At 37.6% G+C, this 19324-nt stretch overlaps 1 protein-coding gene across 4 annotated transcripts in view; it reads right to left on the bottom strand.

The window, feature by feature from the left end:
- The window catches only part of PDE7A (phosphodiesterase 7A), a 302393-nt gene that overhangs the window by 187238 nt on the left and 95831 nt on the right, over nt 1-19324 (bottom strand). For all 4 annotated transcript variants that reach the window (XM_053715083.1, XM_053715081.1, XM_053715082.1 and 1 more), the window contains exon 2: nt 8404-8464. In XM_053715083.1, the coding sequence (XP_053571058.1) occupies nt 8404-8464 (61 nt within the window). The remainder of the gene's footprint in view (nt 1-8403; nt 8465-19324) is intronic.

Raw genomic sequence — 19324 nt, forward strand, 5'->3', positions numbered from 1 at the left:
AACTTCAAAGTTATAAAATCCAGCAAATGCATGTAAGGAAGACCAGGCTGCAGCTTTGCAAATCTTTTTCATTGAAACTTCATCTTTAAAGGCACAAGAAATAGAAACTGATCTAGTGGAATGAACTGATACGTTTAGGGGGAAACTTTCCCACCACCAAATAAGCTTTGTGAATGACCTGTTTTAAACAATCAACTAGAGTAACTGCTGTAGCCTTTTCATCCCTTTCAAGGGCCAGAATAATGGGCAAATAAATCAAATTTAAGGCCCTATCCACATCTAGGTAATGAAGGAGACTCTCCTTGGAATGTAAAGGGTAGAGGGAACCACAATTCATTGATTTATGTTTTCTGAAGAAACAAACTCTCCTAGTGGAAGCAACTGCTAAGAGAACTTTCCAAGATAGAAGCTTAATACATAGGCTCAAAAGGTGGACCCTGTAGAACAGTAAGAACTAAATTTAGACTCCATGGAGGAGAAATAGGGGCATATTTATCAAAGTGCAAGCGGACATGATACAATGTAGCATATCATGTCCGCTGTACATCGATAAATGATAAATTTATCATTGCACAAGCAGTTCACCAGAACTGCTTGTGTAATACCGCCCCCTGCAGATTCACTAGCAAGTGGCGTCAATCAACCCGATCGTATTGATTTCAGTCCGCCGCCTTAGAGCAGGCGAACAAGTTATGGAGCAGCTATCTAAAGACCGCTACTTCATAACTTCTGTTACCGGCAAGCCTTCAGGAGCTTGATCAATCGGCCCCATAGACTTTAGAACTTGTCTAATCTTCACAAAACCCTGCACAAAGGTTTGTACATCAAAGGAATTCTAAAAGGATGCCAACTGAATCCATGAGATTCACATCGGGAAAAACATAAATTATGCTTACCAGATAATTTCCTTTTCTTCTGTACAGGGAGAGTCCACAACTGCATTCATTACTTATGGGAAATACTGAACCTGGCCACCAGGAGGAGGCAAACACACCCCAGCCAAAGGCTTAAATACCTCCCCCACTTCCCTCATCCCCCAGTCATTCTGCCAAGAGAACAAGGAACAGTAGGAGAAATATCAGGATGAAAAGGTGCCAGAAGAACAGGTAAAATTTAGGGCCACCCATCGGAGAACACGGGCGGGAGCTGTGGACACTCCCTGTACAGAAGGAAATTATCTGGTAAGCATAATTTATGTTTTCCTTCTTAATACAGGGAGAGTCCACAGCTGTATTTATTACAATTATACCCAAGCTACAGAGGACACTGAATGCTAATGGGAAGGTTAAAGGAGAGGCGGTCCACATCTGAGGGCACCACAGCCTGCAAAATCCCAATCTCATGAAGGCTGCTTCAACAGAAGCAAAAAAGAAAAAGAAAAGAATGCTAGGAGTAGCAAACAGCCGCCCAACAATCAGATCCATAGAGATCTCATGCCAGAGACCCAAGAAGACGTCACTGCTTTCAAACTGAGCCGTAAACCTCTAAGGAGGCTAGTGTCCTGCTAACTCCTATGTCAAACGAAAGACACTCCTTAACTAACAATAAGGAAGTCGACAATGCCTCCAGACCCTTGCACTTCCCAAATACGAATATTCAACAGAGAAAAAACTGTCTATTCTTATGTAGCCTGAAAAGACATCAAGGCAATATTTCCTAAAAAGGGGAAACCTCTTCCTTCTAAAGAAGGAATATGACATACAAAAAATAACAATAAAAAAAAAATCACAATCTATCGATTGTAGTCACAAACAGACACAACCTTAGGAAGAGAATCTAACTAATCTTGTAAAACAGTCTTATTATTAAAGGAAAACCCCAATAAGGAGTATGTATTGCAATATTGCAACACTAAGGCACGTAGAGGCAATCTACAGACGAAAAAGATCATTGAAGAAAATTTCAAAGACCACCCCCTACACCGGTACAAAAGTAACCCAATGCAACCCCCTAAAAATAGATCTAAACTCCAAGAAGGAGCATCAGATTGACTGACCGGCCTGATCGCAGTCAGAGCCCTAGCAAAAAGAACTGAACGCCCGGAAGCTCCGAAAGACTCTAGAGCAAAAAAACAAACTAGGCTCTTTTAAAAAAAAGACACCTTGCAAGCACCCATGCAAGGTGCAAGGAGCTGCAACTGGTTCAAACAGCAAACCTTCCGTTTGCTAGGCAGCTAAGCTAACCATTAAACTACTACAGTTGGCAGTTCCAAAAACGGTCCCAACAAGAAACAAGCTAGAAACGCCCTTCTTCAGATCATCCTGGAGGAAAAACAAGAGAACCCATGGCAAGATAGAGAGTCAGAACGAACCTGCTCTTCCCGACAAAATGGGATCCTCCACACCTATGATAGATGATGAGGAATCAGCTACGAGCTGAAAGGAGAGGACCGTAACCTCCCCGAAAAAATGCTCTCTCGGCTAAGACCAAACAATCCCTCTCAGTCCAACTCAGAAGAATAAGATTCGATGACAAAAAAAGGGCCTTTACCCAGCGGATCCCTGCAACAAGGTAACCCCTATGGAAGTGAAGCCCCTAAACCGTGAAAATGAACTCAAGGACACAAAACAGAGCAATCAGTATCACCAACGCCTGCTCCTGCTAGGATCGAGCCATCACTCAAGAAAGAGTGATATGGCAACGGAAGAAAAAGGTTGTATTAGACCTCAAAAGCACCACTAAGATCCATTAGATCTGCCTAAAAATCCCTGAACAACGCCCCATTAAAGTGTACCAGGATAGGTACGGACGTCCTGAGATTCTCGATCAGCGTCACCATTCAGAAACCAACATCCGAAACCCTTCGGATAGTCAGATGAAAGGAATGATTGTAGTGAACATCCGTTTCTGAAGAGCCTCAGAGTGGATCGCTGACAATGATCCATAGTGGGCCTCCGCCCACCACCAAACTCGAGACCCTCCCATCTACACGAGGAACTCTCTTTCTCAGAAAGAGATTTACCCACTGAGAGGTCCCAACTGATACAAACCCAAAAGACCAAATCCTCAGAGCAGAATGCTCGACTGAGGAACCCTAGGAATAATCAGAAGGAAACTTCTGATCCCCGGAGCCCCATAGGACACTTTTTCCCTACTGACAGGGAAGTGGCAAAATCAAAATCACCCCAAGATAGCTAAAAGAAAAATCCCACAGGACAGGGGGAACTGGACAGGCAAATTTAAAAAACAAAGCCATGCCGAAGACTCGGCCTCGGCTGAATACCTCACCCTCCACCACAGCGCCAATGAAGGCCAGAAGGGGGACTGGAGGGTATAACCCAATGAGGAAAACTAACTTCGTAAGTCTAAGGAAAAATTTTCCTGTCTGTAAGACCAAATTAGCATCCAATGGTCCACCCTAGTGCCTACACCAGAAAATCAGGTCTAGATCCAACTCTGAGGATCGAAAAGAGAAAAACCCCTAAAAGTCTACTAGCAGAACCGCCAAGACCCGGGAGCTACTGTAAAATCTGGAAGCAGGATACTGCCACCTTAAACCCCGGATCCCAGAAAAAAGCCCTAGGATCATAACGGGAACATACGGTCCCTAAAAACCAAATTTGCTCTAAAGGATGAAAACAGGAAAGATATCTTCTTCCTGAACAAAGATAGAAAGAACCTTATATACTCCCTCAAGATGATCTAATAAGCTCTGCTTAGGAATCATAAATCCCCAAAAAGGACGGAAGGTGCCTCCCCTTAATGGGCCATGCACAACAGTGGAATGAAAATATTCTCACTGTGCGATGGGTATTGGGACAATGACTCCAAAAGTCACAAGCGTCCCTCTCTCTGCCGAAAGGCAAACAAAAAACTTGCCCAGATAAAGATATGTGAAACCTAGCTCAGGCCTCTGGGACCCCTGGATCAATATGATCCAGCATCAAGCGTCCATCCAAGATAGTACCTAAAACAGGTCCTGCCTGTCATCTAGGATAGATGGACCTGCTCTGCCTGGACAGCTAGAAATAACTCCTCCTCTTGTGTAGAAAGAAAAGAGCAGTCTTAACTCGTACCCAAAACAGGTCCTGCCTGTTATCTAGGATACGCCATATCTGTCAGAACACTCAATGGCTAAAATTCCAGCAATGCTAGAAAAAAAAAACCAACTAAGAATAATCCAAATAAAGAAATATAAACTCCAAGTTTAAACTCTTTTCTTTAACTTAATGAGGGAACCATCACCCCGAAACGATGCTTCCACCGGAAGTCTCCAACAATCGCGACCATCAAAGTCGTTAGTACAAAAAATCCCATGTGACGAAACGACTTCCTAAAAAGACGTTCTACAACAACCCAGAGCTCTAAAAACTAAAACACTATCCGAAAAAAGAATAGCAAAAGAAAATAGGTTAGTGCACAAAAGTGATAACCAAAGGAGTGTGGAAACAAAAACAGGTCCAGCCTGTCTTACGACACCAACCCCCCATAGAACTCAGAACTGGGATTCCAAATAACAAATAAAAATATATATAACTGGACGATAAGAAATATAATCTCCATCCCTCTCCACTCGATTAGTCAAGATCGCTATCTGATTTAGAGGACTGATATTCAACTGACGGATCAGTACTGGGAGTCTCTAGCATTGCCAAAACTTCTCTCACAAGTAAACGCAGGCATGCAATTCTAAATCTAAATGCTAAATCCTCCTCAGTCGGAGGAATCAACTAAGCAAATTCCGACCCTGGAGGTCCTACCTCTGAAGCCTCAGAGGGAACCACATCCCCAGATGACTGATCGGAAACAATCGTCATTTTACACGACGGTCCCTCGGCAGGAGTGCATGAATTCACCCTTCACTTGCATGTAGCAAGGCCGTAGAGATGGCCATGCTGAACTGCACGGTAACCTCTGGTGGAAAAAAGCCCCCTTCAGGCGAAGGAGCAGCGGTACTCTGGGAAACTGCATGTGTAGGAACAGAAGAATCTAGGGTACACACCTCACGGGACGAGGAATCGTCAGAGGCAGACTGCTCAGTGGTCTCTAACATCTCAACATTGGTTAATGAGAACACCCTATTGTGGCATATGGAACATAATTGAGAGGGCTGGGCTACCTAGGCCTCCATACAATATACACAGGTATCAAATTCTGTATCAGAGGGATCTCCCTCTAAAAAAATCAGAATCCTCCATAACTTGTCTAATTTAAATTAAAGAAAGAACAACCGGCACCTTCTACCCCCAATGGCTGGGGCACTCACCACCTCCTATGACGAAGACAGGTAGAGACGTTGACTCCTCTCCACACATACTAAGTCAGGTATCGGAAAAAACTTGACCACTCCCGGTCACATGGTGCATCACGCAGAACCGCCCCTGCAACAGAAAAAGCGTGCCAGCTTAACAAAACTGTGCAGCTCTCAAAATGAAAAATAATCTGTACGCTCCATATCAGTCTATGAGACCAAACATCTCTTACACATAAGCAGTCAAAATCACATAACAAATATGATTAAAAAAAAACACTGTTCAATAATCCCCCTCAGGAGATATTAACCCGACTCCATAAAGATAAAGGAGTCCCACTGTGACCCTGTCTTCTATCGTCAACATGTGTGTAAAAAATGAAACGATCTTACCGGAATCTATGCCGTGGAACAGTAACATGGTCCTTCTAATTTGACAGATGGTAGAAGCGCTTCTGACATGGACTTGAGTGAGGAAAGCAGGCAGCAAAACTCGTCAAAGCTGATTGCTTAAGGAGCTGTTAACATGAGTCTGGATGGCTTTGCAGAAAGACTCTCCCTACATCTCCATACTATCTTTCATCAATGCTCTCACTGAAAGGCTGACAAGACTTCTTAAAACTCCAGACCCATATCGAAGGGCAGATACCCTTCCTAAGGAACTACTTCTGACACTTCTCTGCAAACCTCCTGTGACGAAAGGCAAAGAATTACTGGGGGATGAGGGAAGTGGGGGAGGTATTTAAACCTTTGGCTGGGGTGTCTTTGCCTCCTCCTGGTGGCCAGGTTCAGTATTTCCCATAAGTAATGAATGCAGCTGTGGACTCTCCCTGTATTAAGATGGACAATATACCTTCCATATCTTGTGATATATTTTCCTAGTTACTGGCTTTCTAGTTTGCAAAAGCGTGGTGACTACTGCATCATAGAAACCTCTGTGCTTCAAAATTAGGCGTTCAACCACCACGCCATGAAATTTATAGTCTTTAGATCTTGATACCATAGTGAACATTGAGACAATAGGTCCTGGTCGATACCTCAGAAAGAATAGGGCATAAACAATTTTTTAAATTCTGGAGAAAAATCCATTGGAACTCCCTGTGTAAAATACACAGGATTAAAGCATATAGTCCTAGAGGGAAAATTATGGACAGATTAACCAGAGTGTATTACATGAGGTACACTGGCACTACACAACTGCGCTGGAGAACAAACTGGAACAGTCTTGCAAAGTAGACACATAACTTGTAAAAAGTTATAGTCAGTGGATCTCCCCTCCAATGGATCTGAAAATGATACTGCTGGGGGGATTTATTTGGTTCAAAAGTTAAGAGGACACATACAGAGAAAGCATAGAGTGTACTACACAGTAATAATGATGTATCACTTTTTAGTGCAAGGTATAATGAATAACTACTAATAATGCTGCGTTAACACCATACAGTGCAATAAACTATCATAAAAAAGTATAAAGATTAACTACATGAAAATCTTAATGAAGTGTAATAGTGATACCACAGTATCAAAGGTTCCTGACAAAGAGGGGTAACAGGTCTCACATAGGTCTAAGAACCCATTTCATTGTAGAATCTGGAGCACCTCAAAGAGTTACCTACTCCTGGGAGGCAAAGAATGAACTGAGTTGTGCAAGGAGGTGGGAGGGTTTAAACACACTTGGTGTTTGGGATATCTTTGCTTCATCCTAGTAGCAGGAATTTAATCCCACACGTCAAGCCTCGTGGACGCTCTCATTGTGTAAAATTCTATATAGGATGATTAGGGCTGGAAATATTTTACATTTTGTGTAATTTTAAAATGTACCTAATGGTTTTATAGTAAATTAATTTTAATCCTACTTATCTGTGAATACATTGCAAGTAACAAAATATAAAAAATATATTTTTTATTTTTCACTGAATAAAATATAATCCTAAATATTGGTGTATATATATCTGTAATTCTTTAACTTGACAGCCACACTTCCATCAAACATTAGTTCATCAACCAGGGTACAGGAACACAATTCATGGCAGGATCAACACTGAAAGACTCTTTTTCACTTTATTAAAAATCTTTTAACTGAGCAAATTCATAGAGGAAAAAAACTCCCATGCTGTTTTTATACTATAAAAAATGATTTTGAAGAAAAAAAAGTTAAATTTTTATGTGTGTTATTTTATTTGGTAATTTCTGCAAACTAAAAGTGCTTGGTCTACTGGAAAAAAAATAAGCAATGGCTTAGAAGAATAAGGTCAAAATCTGTTTACAGTTTAGTTAATATTTAGAAAGCATGCATATTGTTAGGAGCCAGACATTGGTATTTGTATGAAGATAACTAGAGAATAACCCAAAAAGTTAGGAACTAAAGGTAAAATTCTAGGAGCCAGTAGCTCCCTGACTCCAGGGTTTGCTGAGCCGTGGTGTAAAGGAAGACAAGCACAGCAATATATCCAAGGCTTTCACAAATGATATCTCACTTTTAGGGAACCTATGCTTTAATTTTGTTTTACTTGTTGTTTTAGATCGGGCTAGGACAAAGTATTTCTGAGGAAGCGCATGTGGGAAACGTGTCAGCTCTGCAGGAGCCCCTTTTTGAGATGATGTACCCAATTTACTTTAATTAAAGGACTGTGTTTGCAGAAGTGGTGGTCTCACCATTTCCTTTTACTTTGCTAGGACATAGTTCTTGTAAATTACAACCAGTCACCTGTATATAAAAAAAACCAGCCACAAATCTTTACAGAGTATGTAGTCAATAACCTCAACCCTTCCAATGTTAAATGTTTGCATATGTCTGAAAATTAAACATTTTTCTACGTTGAACACACAAACACAAAAATCTATGTTCTCTCAGGGATAGCTTTTACTTTGAGGGGGGGGGGGGGTATCGCTACATATGCTCCATGGACCTTCAGTTAAACGCCATGCATGTATTCATCAGTGAGTCATCAATAACTCATAATAAGCTTTCTGCGCAGGTGTGTTTGAAGCTAGGTGCACAAGGCATATATACATGTGTGCCCCGTCATGTAGAACAGTAAAAACATTATATATATATATATATATTTTTTTTTATACTTTTTTTTAAAATATATTTTTGAAAGGAAACTCTGGTCAATTTTAAACTATAGCCTTCTGGTCTCTCATTGTACAATAGACCAAATACAGTAAACTAAATCAACAGCAAAAGTGTAACAAAGTTATTTACTTACCAAGCATACGAATGTACAAAGCAGTTTGGTCAGAGCTGTCATAAGAAATAGCTCCACGTCTCTGCAAAAAAGTAAATAAAAATAAATTTATATATAATAATCAAATGTAACAAATTACTTTTTTAAAATTCTTAATAATTGTATAATATTTTCAACAAACATACAATTTGTTACTCACTTTCTGCTGATCAAAAGGTAAGCATTATTAATAAGTAGATAAAAAGTTATTTTGGTACATAATTTAATATCAAACATTTTACATGAAAGAAAATATTTAGAAGAAAAAATGAATTAGTCAATATCCTAAGATGGTTTGGGACTTCAAAGTAGTAGGCAATAGTAATAATATACATGCTGCTCTGTAGAATGATTTTTAGGACAGACAGATAGATTGATAGACTGTCAACCTGCACTAATAAACAGCTCCCCTGCAATTTTATTGCACACATTCTGCACACGTCTCTGTATAGAGGCTACTATGGTCCCGTCCCTCCAGCACTTGGGCCCTGGTGCCACTATCCCTGCTGCACCAATAGTAGTTCCGCCCCTACACCGAGGTCTAGTGTTGTGATAGTAAACATGAAAACTGTTCTGTTCATCTGTTTCAGCTATTCTTTAGCAGGAGGCAAGGAGCTATACTACATACTCCATAGGCGACTTGAGCACTTTCCCCCGCTGACAGTCTATCCTCTGCTTTTTGTTGCAGACACGCTGCCAATGTTTAAATACAAGAAGATAGGGAGTGCAATCACGGGAGCATGCATAATACATGGTCTATGAAGTGTGAGTTACGGTCTCACTTTGGTTGTAACACCTGCTGAAGAAAGGTTGAAAAAGAATGCATTCTCACAGTGGTGGCCAGGAGAGGTTTTCCAGATACACATTACTTGATAAAATTAAACAGATTAAAAACGTTTTATGAATTCCTGCTTTATCATCAAGAAAGGCTACCTGAGGGAAAAAAAAAAAGTATTTTGAACTGAAATATTTTCTGGTTTCCTGTCCCATTATGGGGACATTAAAATTGATTATTTTTTAAATATGTGCATAGTATATCATCAATTCAGAGACTGTTAATTTTGCACATCAAAAATCCGAACTCTTGAAAACTAAAACCTGGTCAGTGCATTTATCTTAAAGGGACAGTCTACAATAGAAATGTTTTTTGTTTTAAAAGATAGATAATCCCGTTATTTCCCATTCCCCAGTTTGGCATAACCAACCCTTTAGTACACATATTACCTCTGTGATTACCTTGTATCTAAGCATCTTCTGACAGCCTCCTGATCACATGACTTTTTATTTATTATATATTAAGTTGCATTTAGTACTGTCTTGTGCCAAATCTTAAATAACTCCATGGGGGTGAACACAATGTTATCTATATAGACCACATGAACTAGCAGTCTCCTGTTGTGAAAAGCAAATAAAAAAGCATTTGATAAGAGGCTGTCTTTGGTGGCTTAGAAACAGGCAGACATTTAGAGGTTTAAATGTTATAAAGTATATTAATATATCAATGTTGGTCGTGCAAAGCTTGGGGAATGGGTAGTAAAGACGTTATCTATCTATCTTTTTAAACAATAACCATTTTAGTGTAGACTGCCCCTTTAAATGTGACCAATTAGGGATAACTGTAAATACGTTTGTACACTGTTTTAAAGTGTTATTGAACTGATAGATGCAACTAGAGTAGCTATGATATTGTTTTTTTATCCTGTGCCTGCAGCTTAGTTCAATAGCTATTCTCCTATTGTAACCCTTCAAAAGTGCTAGTTAGTGAAGCTCTGCATCTTCCCACTGGGTGCCGCTATCTTGGAATTTAAAGGGACATGTAACACAAATTTTCTTTCTTGATTTAGAAAAAGCATGCAATTTTAAACAACTTTCCTATTTACTTCTATTATCTAATTTGCGTCATCCTCTTGATGTCCTTTGTTGAAAACCATATGAAAATATGCTCAGTAGCTGCTGATTGTTGGCTGCACATAGATTAGTGTGTGATTAGCTCACCCATGTGCATTGCTATTTCTTCAACAAAGGATATCCGAAGAAAGAAGCAAATTAGATCATTGGAAAGTTGTTTAAAATTGTATTCTCTATCTGAATCATGATTGAAAAATGTTGGGTTTCATGTCCCTTTAAGTATTCTTGTACCCAATGACAGAAGCGGTGCTCAGTCACAGATTTCTGATATTGTTGTCTTCTTGACAAGCAGTATCATCCAAGGATGCATTGCCATATATTATTTGTAAAGGGCTTTTTTATAATTGTTATGTAACTTTTAAATAGGAGTAAAATGAAATGTAAAAACATAACTCTTCTGATTTCTATTGGGCAAGCTAACCCAAAGTGCAAGTAAAGCTGTCAAAAAGTCTGCAAAATACTGATCTGTGAAAGCACACAGGGTGCAACAATACCTATGTACCAAGATGGCAGCACCCAGTATGATGATGCAAAGCTTTACCAATTGGCTTCTTTCATGTGTTAAACTAAGAGAACAGCTTTAAAGTGAACTGCAAGAAGCAGTAGTAACCAGGCTACTATACTTGTGTTCAAGCAGTTTAATGACCCTTTAAGCAATCACAGTGTAGTGTGTAGCCATATCATAGCTTAGTACTAAATTGTACTTCTCTAGGCACAAGTTTGAAAACAGATTTATACAGAAAAAAATAAATTATGGATGTTTGTAGAATATCTATAAATTGCTTAATGATTGCACTGTTGTCAGAAAATGACGTTTTATATTCACAATCACTTTAAACTTATATACTAAACTTTGCAAAAGAAAATGGTTACAGAATGTGATCTCTGTCTAACAAAGGGCTCATTAACTGCCAAGGACGCAAATGCCTATTTTACATGTACTAGAGATAAAGCCTCTACGTCGCCTTCTGCATTTTGTTATTTACCCTGTTTATCTAGATGTGAACATAGCAGCAATGATACAATGGGCTGTTTTAAAGTGATAGTAAACCCCTTGAGAAGTTTATATAAAATGTTCAGTTATTTGTAATGAAACAACTTTGCAATATATTTTCACTTGGCTGGTATGTTATTCTATAGCAACAAGGTGTTTAATGTCCCTTTAATCAAAGCATGGGACTTTTCTGGTCAATAATTATTAATATTAAAAGGACAATAATAATAATTAATTTGATGGAATTAAAAGAATTCCAAGCAAGCCAATGAAATGATTCAGAAACACTCTAGCCAGTAATGAATGTCTGTTGCATTTGTGACAAGCTAGTTTAGACAGAAAGTAAAATGTGAGCACTACATATTACAGTGCCTGTCTGATGCATTTTATAAAATGGAATAAAAAGAATGCAAAAGTTTTGTATTATTTTTATTTTTTATCACATTGTACTTAAAGGGATTGTAAACCCCAACATTTTCTTTTACGATTCAGATAGAACAAACCATTTTAAGCAACTTTATAATTTAATTCTATTATCAAATTTTCTTCATTCTCTTGTTATCCACTGCTGAATGGACAGCATTGCACTACTAACAGGAAGCTGAAAAGATCTATTTAGCCAATCACAAGAGACAAATGTGTGCAGGCACCAATTAGCAGCAGCTCCCACTAGTGTAGGATATGTGCGTATTCATTTTTTTAACAAGGGATAATAAGAGAACGAAGCACATTAGAAAACAGAAGTGAATTTAAAAGTATCTTAAAATGACCTGCTCTATCTGAATCATGCAAGTTTAATTTTGACTTTTCTATCCCTTTAACTATAATACTGTAAATTATTACTATATCATTTTTTTTAGTTAGTTTATAAATTAGAAAGTGGTGGGGGAAAAAAAGGTACTGTGCATCATTTATAATTTATATTTACATCATTTTTGCAGTTGCCTTTTGTGAGTAGCACAATGGCATAATGCAAGTTTGTTCTATCACTGCAGAATAGGTTTTATAATCGCCATGCAGTTTCTATGCATGGTCTACAATGGCAGACAGTGCTGGATGCACAAGACATCTATAAACTAGGAAGGGAAAGTGAGGATACTGGGGCGCATACTCGCTTCAGTCTACGGAGCATGCAGTGACAAACTTGAATTAGAAAAAAAAAAAAAACACAAAACAAAAACGCTGGATCAGAAGAGTGTCCGACACTACTTAACTTTGTTATTAAAAATGAATGGGACCTGAAACCCAAAAAGTTTGCAATTTACTTCTATTGTAAAAATGGGATGTCATCTACTGCTCCTGCAAATGTATAACAGTCTTGCAAAACTGCTGCTATACAGTGCTGCAGACACGTGCACGCTCCTGAGGTTTATCTTCCTGCTTTTCAACAAAGCATACTAAGAAAACATGAAACATTTTAAAATATAATTAAAGTGAAGTTAAAGTATGGACGTTTTTTCAGCATAATTCTATTACTTATATTCTAAATAGTGTGATCGCTAACTTTTTTTCCAGCATTTCAATATGTATTTTTTTTATTACAAACGATTTATATTTACTTACTGTGCCGGTATTTACTCCTCCCATCATCCATTTCCTGGTTTTCGACACTCTTACGTATAGAGCGGTCCCACCCGTTCTATACGTATCTCAAAAGAGCGTTCTCGTGTACTTAACTAATTGCGCATGTGCACATTTCGCCGACGATTACCTATGCGCATGCGTTACTCTAATCGTTTTTGTAATGAAGAAATCTTTAAAATGAAGAAATAGCAGCGCTTCTGAAAATTGTAACATACAGGAATTATGCGGCAGATACTGTTGAAATTGTCCCTTTCAATCCGACGTATTCAATGGTTACTTGAAGCAATCAGTATTGCACATGCGCTAAACTGGAGCGAGCACAGGAGTGAGCTTCTCTAATAAGGGAGGAAATAATGGCAACGCATGCGCAAATCTTCAAGTAAAGCAATGACGTCAAATGACGGCCGTCTAATGGCCAAGTTTTCAATTGGCTTTTTCAAGAACGTGACCGGCAAGGGGAAAAAAAAAAAAAAAAAAAAAAAAAGGGTTGTTTTGAAAGCGCTGAAAATTCAATGCAAAAACAGAGATAAGTGAGTTTATATGCTAAATTTTAAAAAAAATATGAATGAATTTTAACATGTACTCATACAATAGAGCTAACTTTACCTTCACTTTAAATCGAAAGTTGTTTAAAATTATATGTTCTATCTGAATCAAGAAAAAAAAAATGGGTTTATGTCCCTTTAAACATATAAGCTTACAAAGAGTATGACCCATTTGCTCTTGATGATGTTTAAAAAAAAAAAAAAAAAAAAAAGCAGAGCTAACCTATTCATAATTAAAAGGAACATTGAAATCAAAATTAAAGTTGCATGATTCAAAGAGTGTAGTTAAAAATATATACACACATTATATATTTATATAATGGTCTCTGATTTTTCTAAGCCATAAGCAATTAATTAAATGGACATGAAACTCAACATTTATATGCTGATGAACATTGTGCCTTATTTTTAATACTATAGAGATGTTGAAGAGTTGTAAAAAGAAAAGTATTGTACTATTGCTTGTATACAACACTTTTGTCAGCTCAAAAATCGCAACACACTACAGGGACTTAGCTGAATACATCTGGCGAGCCAATGACGAGACATATATGCAGCCACCAATCACCAGCTAGTTCCCAGAAATGCAATGCTGCCCCCTGACCGTACCCAGGTATGTTTTTTTTTTTTTTTTTAACAAAGGCAGTGCTTGACAAATATGTTCAAACATTAGGAGCCAGGCATATTTTTAGGAGCCAGACAGTTGGATTTGTATATAGATATATGGAGAATAACCCAAAAAGTTAGGAGCCAGGGGTAAAATTCTAGGAGTCAGTGGCTCCCAGGCTCCTGGGTTTGTCGAGCCCTGAACAAAGGATACTAAGAAAAGAAGTACATTTTATAATATGAGTAACCAGAAAAGTCTCTTAAAATTGCATGCTCTATCTTAGCCATGAAAGTTTAATTTGGATGTTTATATCCTTTTAAGCACTGTGCTGAGAGTGAATAGGAGTGGAGCAATACTGGGATATGGTTGTGCTATACATAAATTGTAGACTGAGAAGGAATATGAAATGCACAGTAGTACATTTCAAACTCATGCCAGCACATGAAAGTTTATCACAAAACCGATGATAACTTCTCAGAAGCATTTTTTGCAAATCTGAATATAACAAAAACACACACAAACACTATATAGTCAAAAGTACAAGGGCACTTGACCATCACATCTATATGAGCTTATTGGACACCCTATTCCAAAACTATGGGTATTAATATGTTATATATATATATATATATATATATATATATATATATATATATATATAATGCACACACACACATACTTTATGCTCAAGACTTTTGTAGTATATACTTTTTAATACATTTAATTCCTAAAGAAACTAAGAACAGTTTGTAATGAGCTCTACAAGAGCATATTCAGACTTAGTAATAACAAAAACTGGCAATAAAAGAAACATACGACCTGCATCAGATGTCAATGAGAAAAAAAAAGATAACATGCTCACATCAAAAACCTTTTTAGGGCAGAAAGTAAGTTTAGGCACTTAGTTACTTATATTAAAGGGACAGTATACTGTAAAATAGTTTTTCCCTTAATGTGTTTACAATTGCTTTTTTTGCCAACTGCAGAGTAAAAAATGTATGAAAAATAGCTTTTTAAGGTTTATTTGTGTATATTAAAGCTCTGATTTTGTGTTTTGAAGCCACAACCTAATAAAATGGGTTGAGCTTGTAGGTATAATCAGATCTCATTGCTGTATCACATTGTGCACATATACCTGCTTCTTTATCTTATATCTGTCCTTAAAACAATCACCAGTACTTTGAGAGAACAATGGAAAATCAACATTTTATTACCTTATCTCTGCTATATCCCACTGGATTGTAATTTCTTCTGCTGGCTGTGTTTACAAAGCTTATCTATAGCTGGTACGCGCGGCCACAAACTTTCAGAATAGGTGGGGATACCACATGCTAAATCAACAATTTCAAATGCCAATATAAGGGTAAAGGAGCTACTTGTAAACAATTTAATACACTCCAGCAGGTAAAGTGGATCATTGGGAACAAATTAAAGGGGAGAAAAATTTTGAGTAAACTGCCCCTTTAATGAAAAGAGTACTGTAATAGTGTTGCCTTATTTTTTATTATTCATTTAAAATAAAGCGACAGTAACTGTGTACATGGGTGCCTACTCTTTACTATTCTAGGTATTTTTATCTTTATATTTAATTGTATTTTGTTTGTTTTTTAAAATAGTCAAGGCTGTATTTTCCAATTTCTTCATATGATGTTTGTTCAATAGTGAGATTAAACACAATGAAAATAAAAAGTCGTGAACAGCTTTAAAAAGAAAATGTATAAATCAAACTACAGTTAGTCAGATAAAGAGTTTATTTAAACCAGGGAATAGTTTAAAATGCCCTTTAAAATTTGTTTTGAACGTTAAACCAGCTTTTTTGCAATATTATTATAATTTAAGTTCCAGTTTTATTTTTTTAAATTCTCACACAAAATCCAGGAATACGACAATCTAAAATCAGAACTTTAGAGACAACAACAAAGCAATAGGGAAAATAGGGACATAGGGAAATTACTGCACCAAAAGAATTAGTTACTTGCTGTACCTGTGAACTGGATGTTAACTGTAACATTTCTTAATATGCTGTAGATGGTGACCATTTTGACAGCATTCCCTAAAGATATTCTAGAAAATGGTTTGCAACGCAATAGTTTACCTCAGCTGGAAGGTCATATTAATAAATACTTTCTAGTAGCTTATGTAAGATCATTTTGCCCTTTATATATGGTTCAGACAACAGAATATGAACAATTAAAACATCACGAGTAGTGCACAAACATGCATTCTCTGTCAGGCATAAAGCAATTTTTGATTTGACAGTTTTAACTGCGGATTTCTTTTGCATAAATGTTGTATTCAATATTAAAAGGGACAGTAAACTCAAAATACCATGCAAATGAAAGTAAATCTGTTTAAACAAACGTTTACCCCCTACTATTTAGCAGTTTCTTATTTGATCATCTCTGCTGAGAATATTTAGAGATAGATATGTGCCCCAAGGCAGAAAATGCTGTAATATGAGATGTCATCGCAGAAAATGCAGCATGTCTGCAGAAAGAATCAGACGCATGCAGGAAATGTCAGCACTTTCGCTTTGCTGCACTGCTCCACATTCGACTCTGGCTGCACTGTGTACGTTTTCCTTAACACGGTGCATCTAGAACAAAGTGCTGTTTGAAGAGAACAGTCAAATATGGATCAGTCAAATATATACACACACACAGGGCAAAGCTCAATCACTTCTCACGGTAATGAAATATGCGACAATGCGCTTTCATCATTTTATTTTTCATAACCCGTGAGAAGTGATTGAACTTTGCGCTATATATATATATATATATATATATATATATATATATATATATATATATATATATATATATATATATAATGCACTTTTAATTTGTGTGACAGTATTACATTTCAACAGCGCATGCGTAGGGGCAGCAAGATCCGACACAACTTCCTTGTCAGAACCTGCTCCCTCTGAGTGCGCACATTGCTGATTGACATAATCGCATTCCACACATTCCTATTTAACATGTGTGGAGTGCGATTACATCATACAGAGCATGCGCAGTCAGAGGGAGCAGATTCTGACAAAAAAAACCCCATAAAAACACAAAAATATAACATCAAACTTAGTATTCATATAACATCCAATGTAAAATACATAACAAGCATTTATTCCACTCCATTATCTGCACAGAATTGATTAGCTTCTGCTGGAGTATTTAAGATTTTATTTTCTCCATTCATATGGATTAATAATTTTGCTGGGTAGAGCATTCTGACATTAAAATTCCTTTTCAATAATTTTGTACAAAAAGGGGACATTTCTTTCCTTTTCAAAGAAGTCTCCGCAGAGAAATCCTGGAATAAGAGGATTTTATTTTGGCCGCTCATAAGTGATTTTGCTTTTCTGTAATAGGTAAGATATGCTAATTTATCTTGAAATTTCAAAAATGTCATAACTATTGGTCTGTGTCTAGTGATACCATTCAAATTTTTTTGTTGGATGCCAACTCTATGTATTTTTTCCATTTGTATTGGGGCACCTATGTCTTGCATCCCCAATAATTGTGGACGTTTAACTGCAGCAAATTCAAAAAGATCCTGATATTCAGGCGTTTCAGGCAATCCTATGATACAAAGATTATTCCGAGCGATCTTCAAGATCCTCTAACCTCAACAAGGCTGTGGATAGCTTCTTATCATAAGATAGACTATCTTGTTCTATTATATTTGTTCTATCTTCTAATTCTGATACTCTAGTCTCTACCTCGGTGATCCTGGAAGCAAATTGTCTTACTTCAGTAGTTAAATTGTTAATATCAGTTTTAATTTCTTATTTAAGACTCTCTAATTGTGGAGTGATTAAATGTGAAATTTGTGTGATTACTTCTGTTAGTTCCCAGTTGAGAGGTAGGCATTCATTCTGTTCAGAAAAGTAGTCAGTATTAGTAGCTAAAGATTTAGGTTTTTTTTCTCTTTATTCTTGGGGGCCATGGCTTGTGAATTACCTTTAGAGTGTGATACAAATCTATCCATTGGATAGAAAGACCTTGTTGTGCTATAAAAAAAGAGGGGGAAATGTGCCAAACTAGTGAATAGGGTCTAGTGAAATCTATACTGTGTGTGTAGTGAAGTGTTTTAAAGCTCAGTGTAAAGCGACATATTAGCGATACCTAAAATGGAGACACAGAAAAAAAAAAAAAAAAAAGAGAAATTAAAAAAAAGGAGCACTAGCGTGAGGGAGACAAAATAGAAAGTGATTATTGTGTTTTATGGCCATGTACCCACAATAAAACAGAATTTATGCTTACCTGATAAATTACTTTCTCCAACGGTGTGTCCGGTCCACGGCGTCATCCTTACTTGTGGGATATTCTCTTCCCCAACAGGAAATGGTAAAGAGCCCAGCAAAGCTGGTCATATGATCCCTCCTAGGCTCCGCCTACCCCAGTCATTCGACCGACGTACAGGAGGAAATATGCATAGGAGAAACCATATGATACCGTGGTGACTGTAGTTAGAGAAAATAATTCATCAGACCTGATTAAAAAAAAAAAAACCAGGGCGGGCCGTGGACCGGACACACCGTTGGAGAAAGTAATTTATCAGGTAAGCATAAATTCTGTTTTCTCCAACATAGGTGTGTCCGGTCCACGGCGTCACCCTTACTTGTGGGAACCAATACCAAAGCTTTAGGACACGGATGAAGGGAGGGAGCAAATAAGGTCACCTAAATGGAAGGCACCACGGCTTGCAAAACCTTTCTCCCAAAAATAGCCTCTGAAGAAGCAAAAGTATCAAATTTGTAAAATTTGGCAAAAGTGTGCAGTGAAGACCAAGTCGCTGCCTTACATATCTGGTCAACAGAAGCCTCGTTCTTGAAGGCCCATGTGGAAGCCACAGCCCTAGTGGAGTGAGCTGTGATTCTTTCAGGAGGCTGCCGTCCGGCAGTCTCATAAGCCAAACGGATAATGCTTTTAAGCCAAAAAGAAAGAGAGGTAGAAGTTGCTTTTTGACCTCTCCTTTTACCAGAATAAACAACAAACAAAGAAGAAGTTTGTCTGAAATCTTTAGTGGCCTCTAAATAGAATTTTAGAGCACGGACTACGTCCAAATTGTGTAACAAACGTTCCTTCTTTGAAACTGGATTCGGGCACAAAGAAGGTACAACTATCTCCTGGTTAATATTCTTGTTGGAAACAACTTTCGGAAGAAAACCAGGCTTAGTACGCAAAACCACCTTATCTGCATGGAACACCAGATAGGGCGGAGAACACTGCAGAGCAGATAACTCAGAAACTCTTCTAGCAG

This window comes from Bombina bombina, chromosome 5 (assembly GCF_027579735.1).
Source record: "Bombina bombina isolate aBomBom1 chromosome 5, aBomBom1.pri, whole genome shotgun sequence".
NCBI classification, from domain to species: Eukaryota; Metazoa; Chordata; class Amphibia; order Anura; family Bombinatoridae; genus Bombina; species Bombina bombina.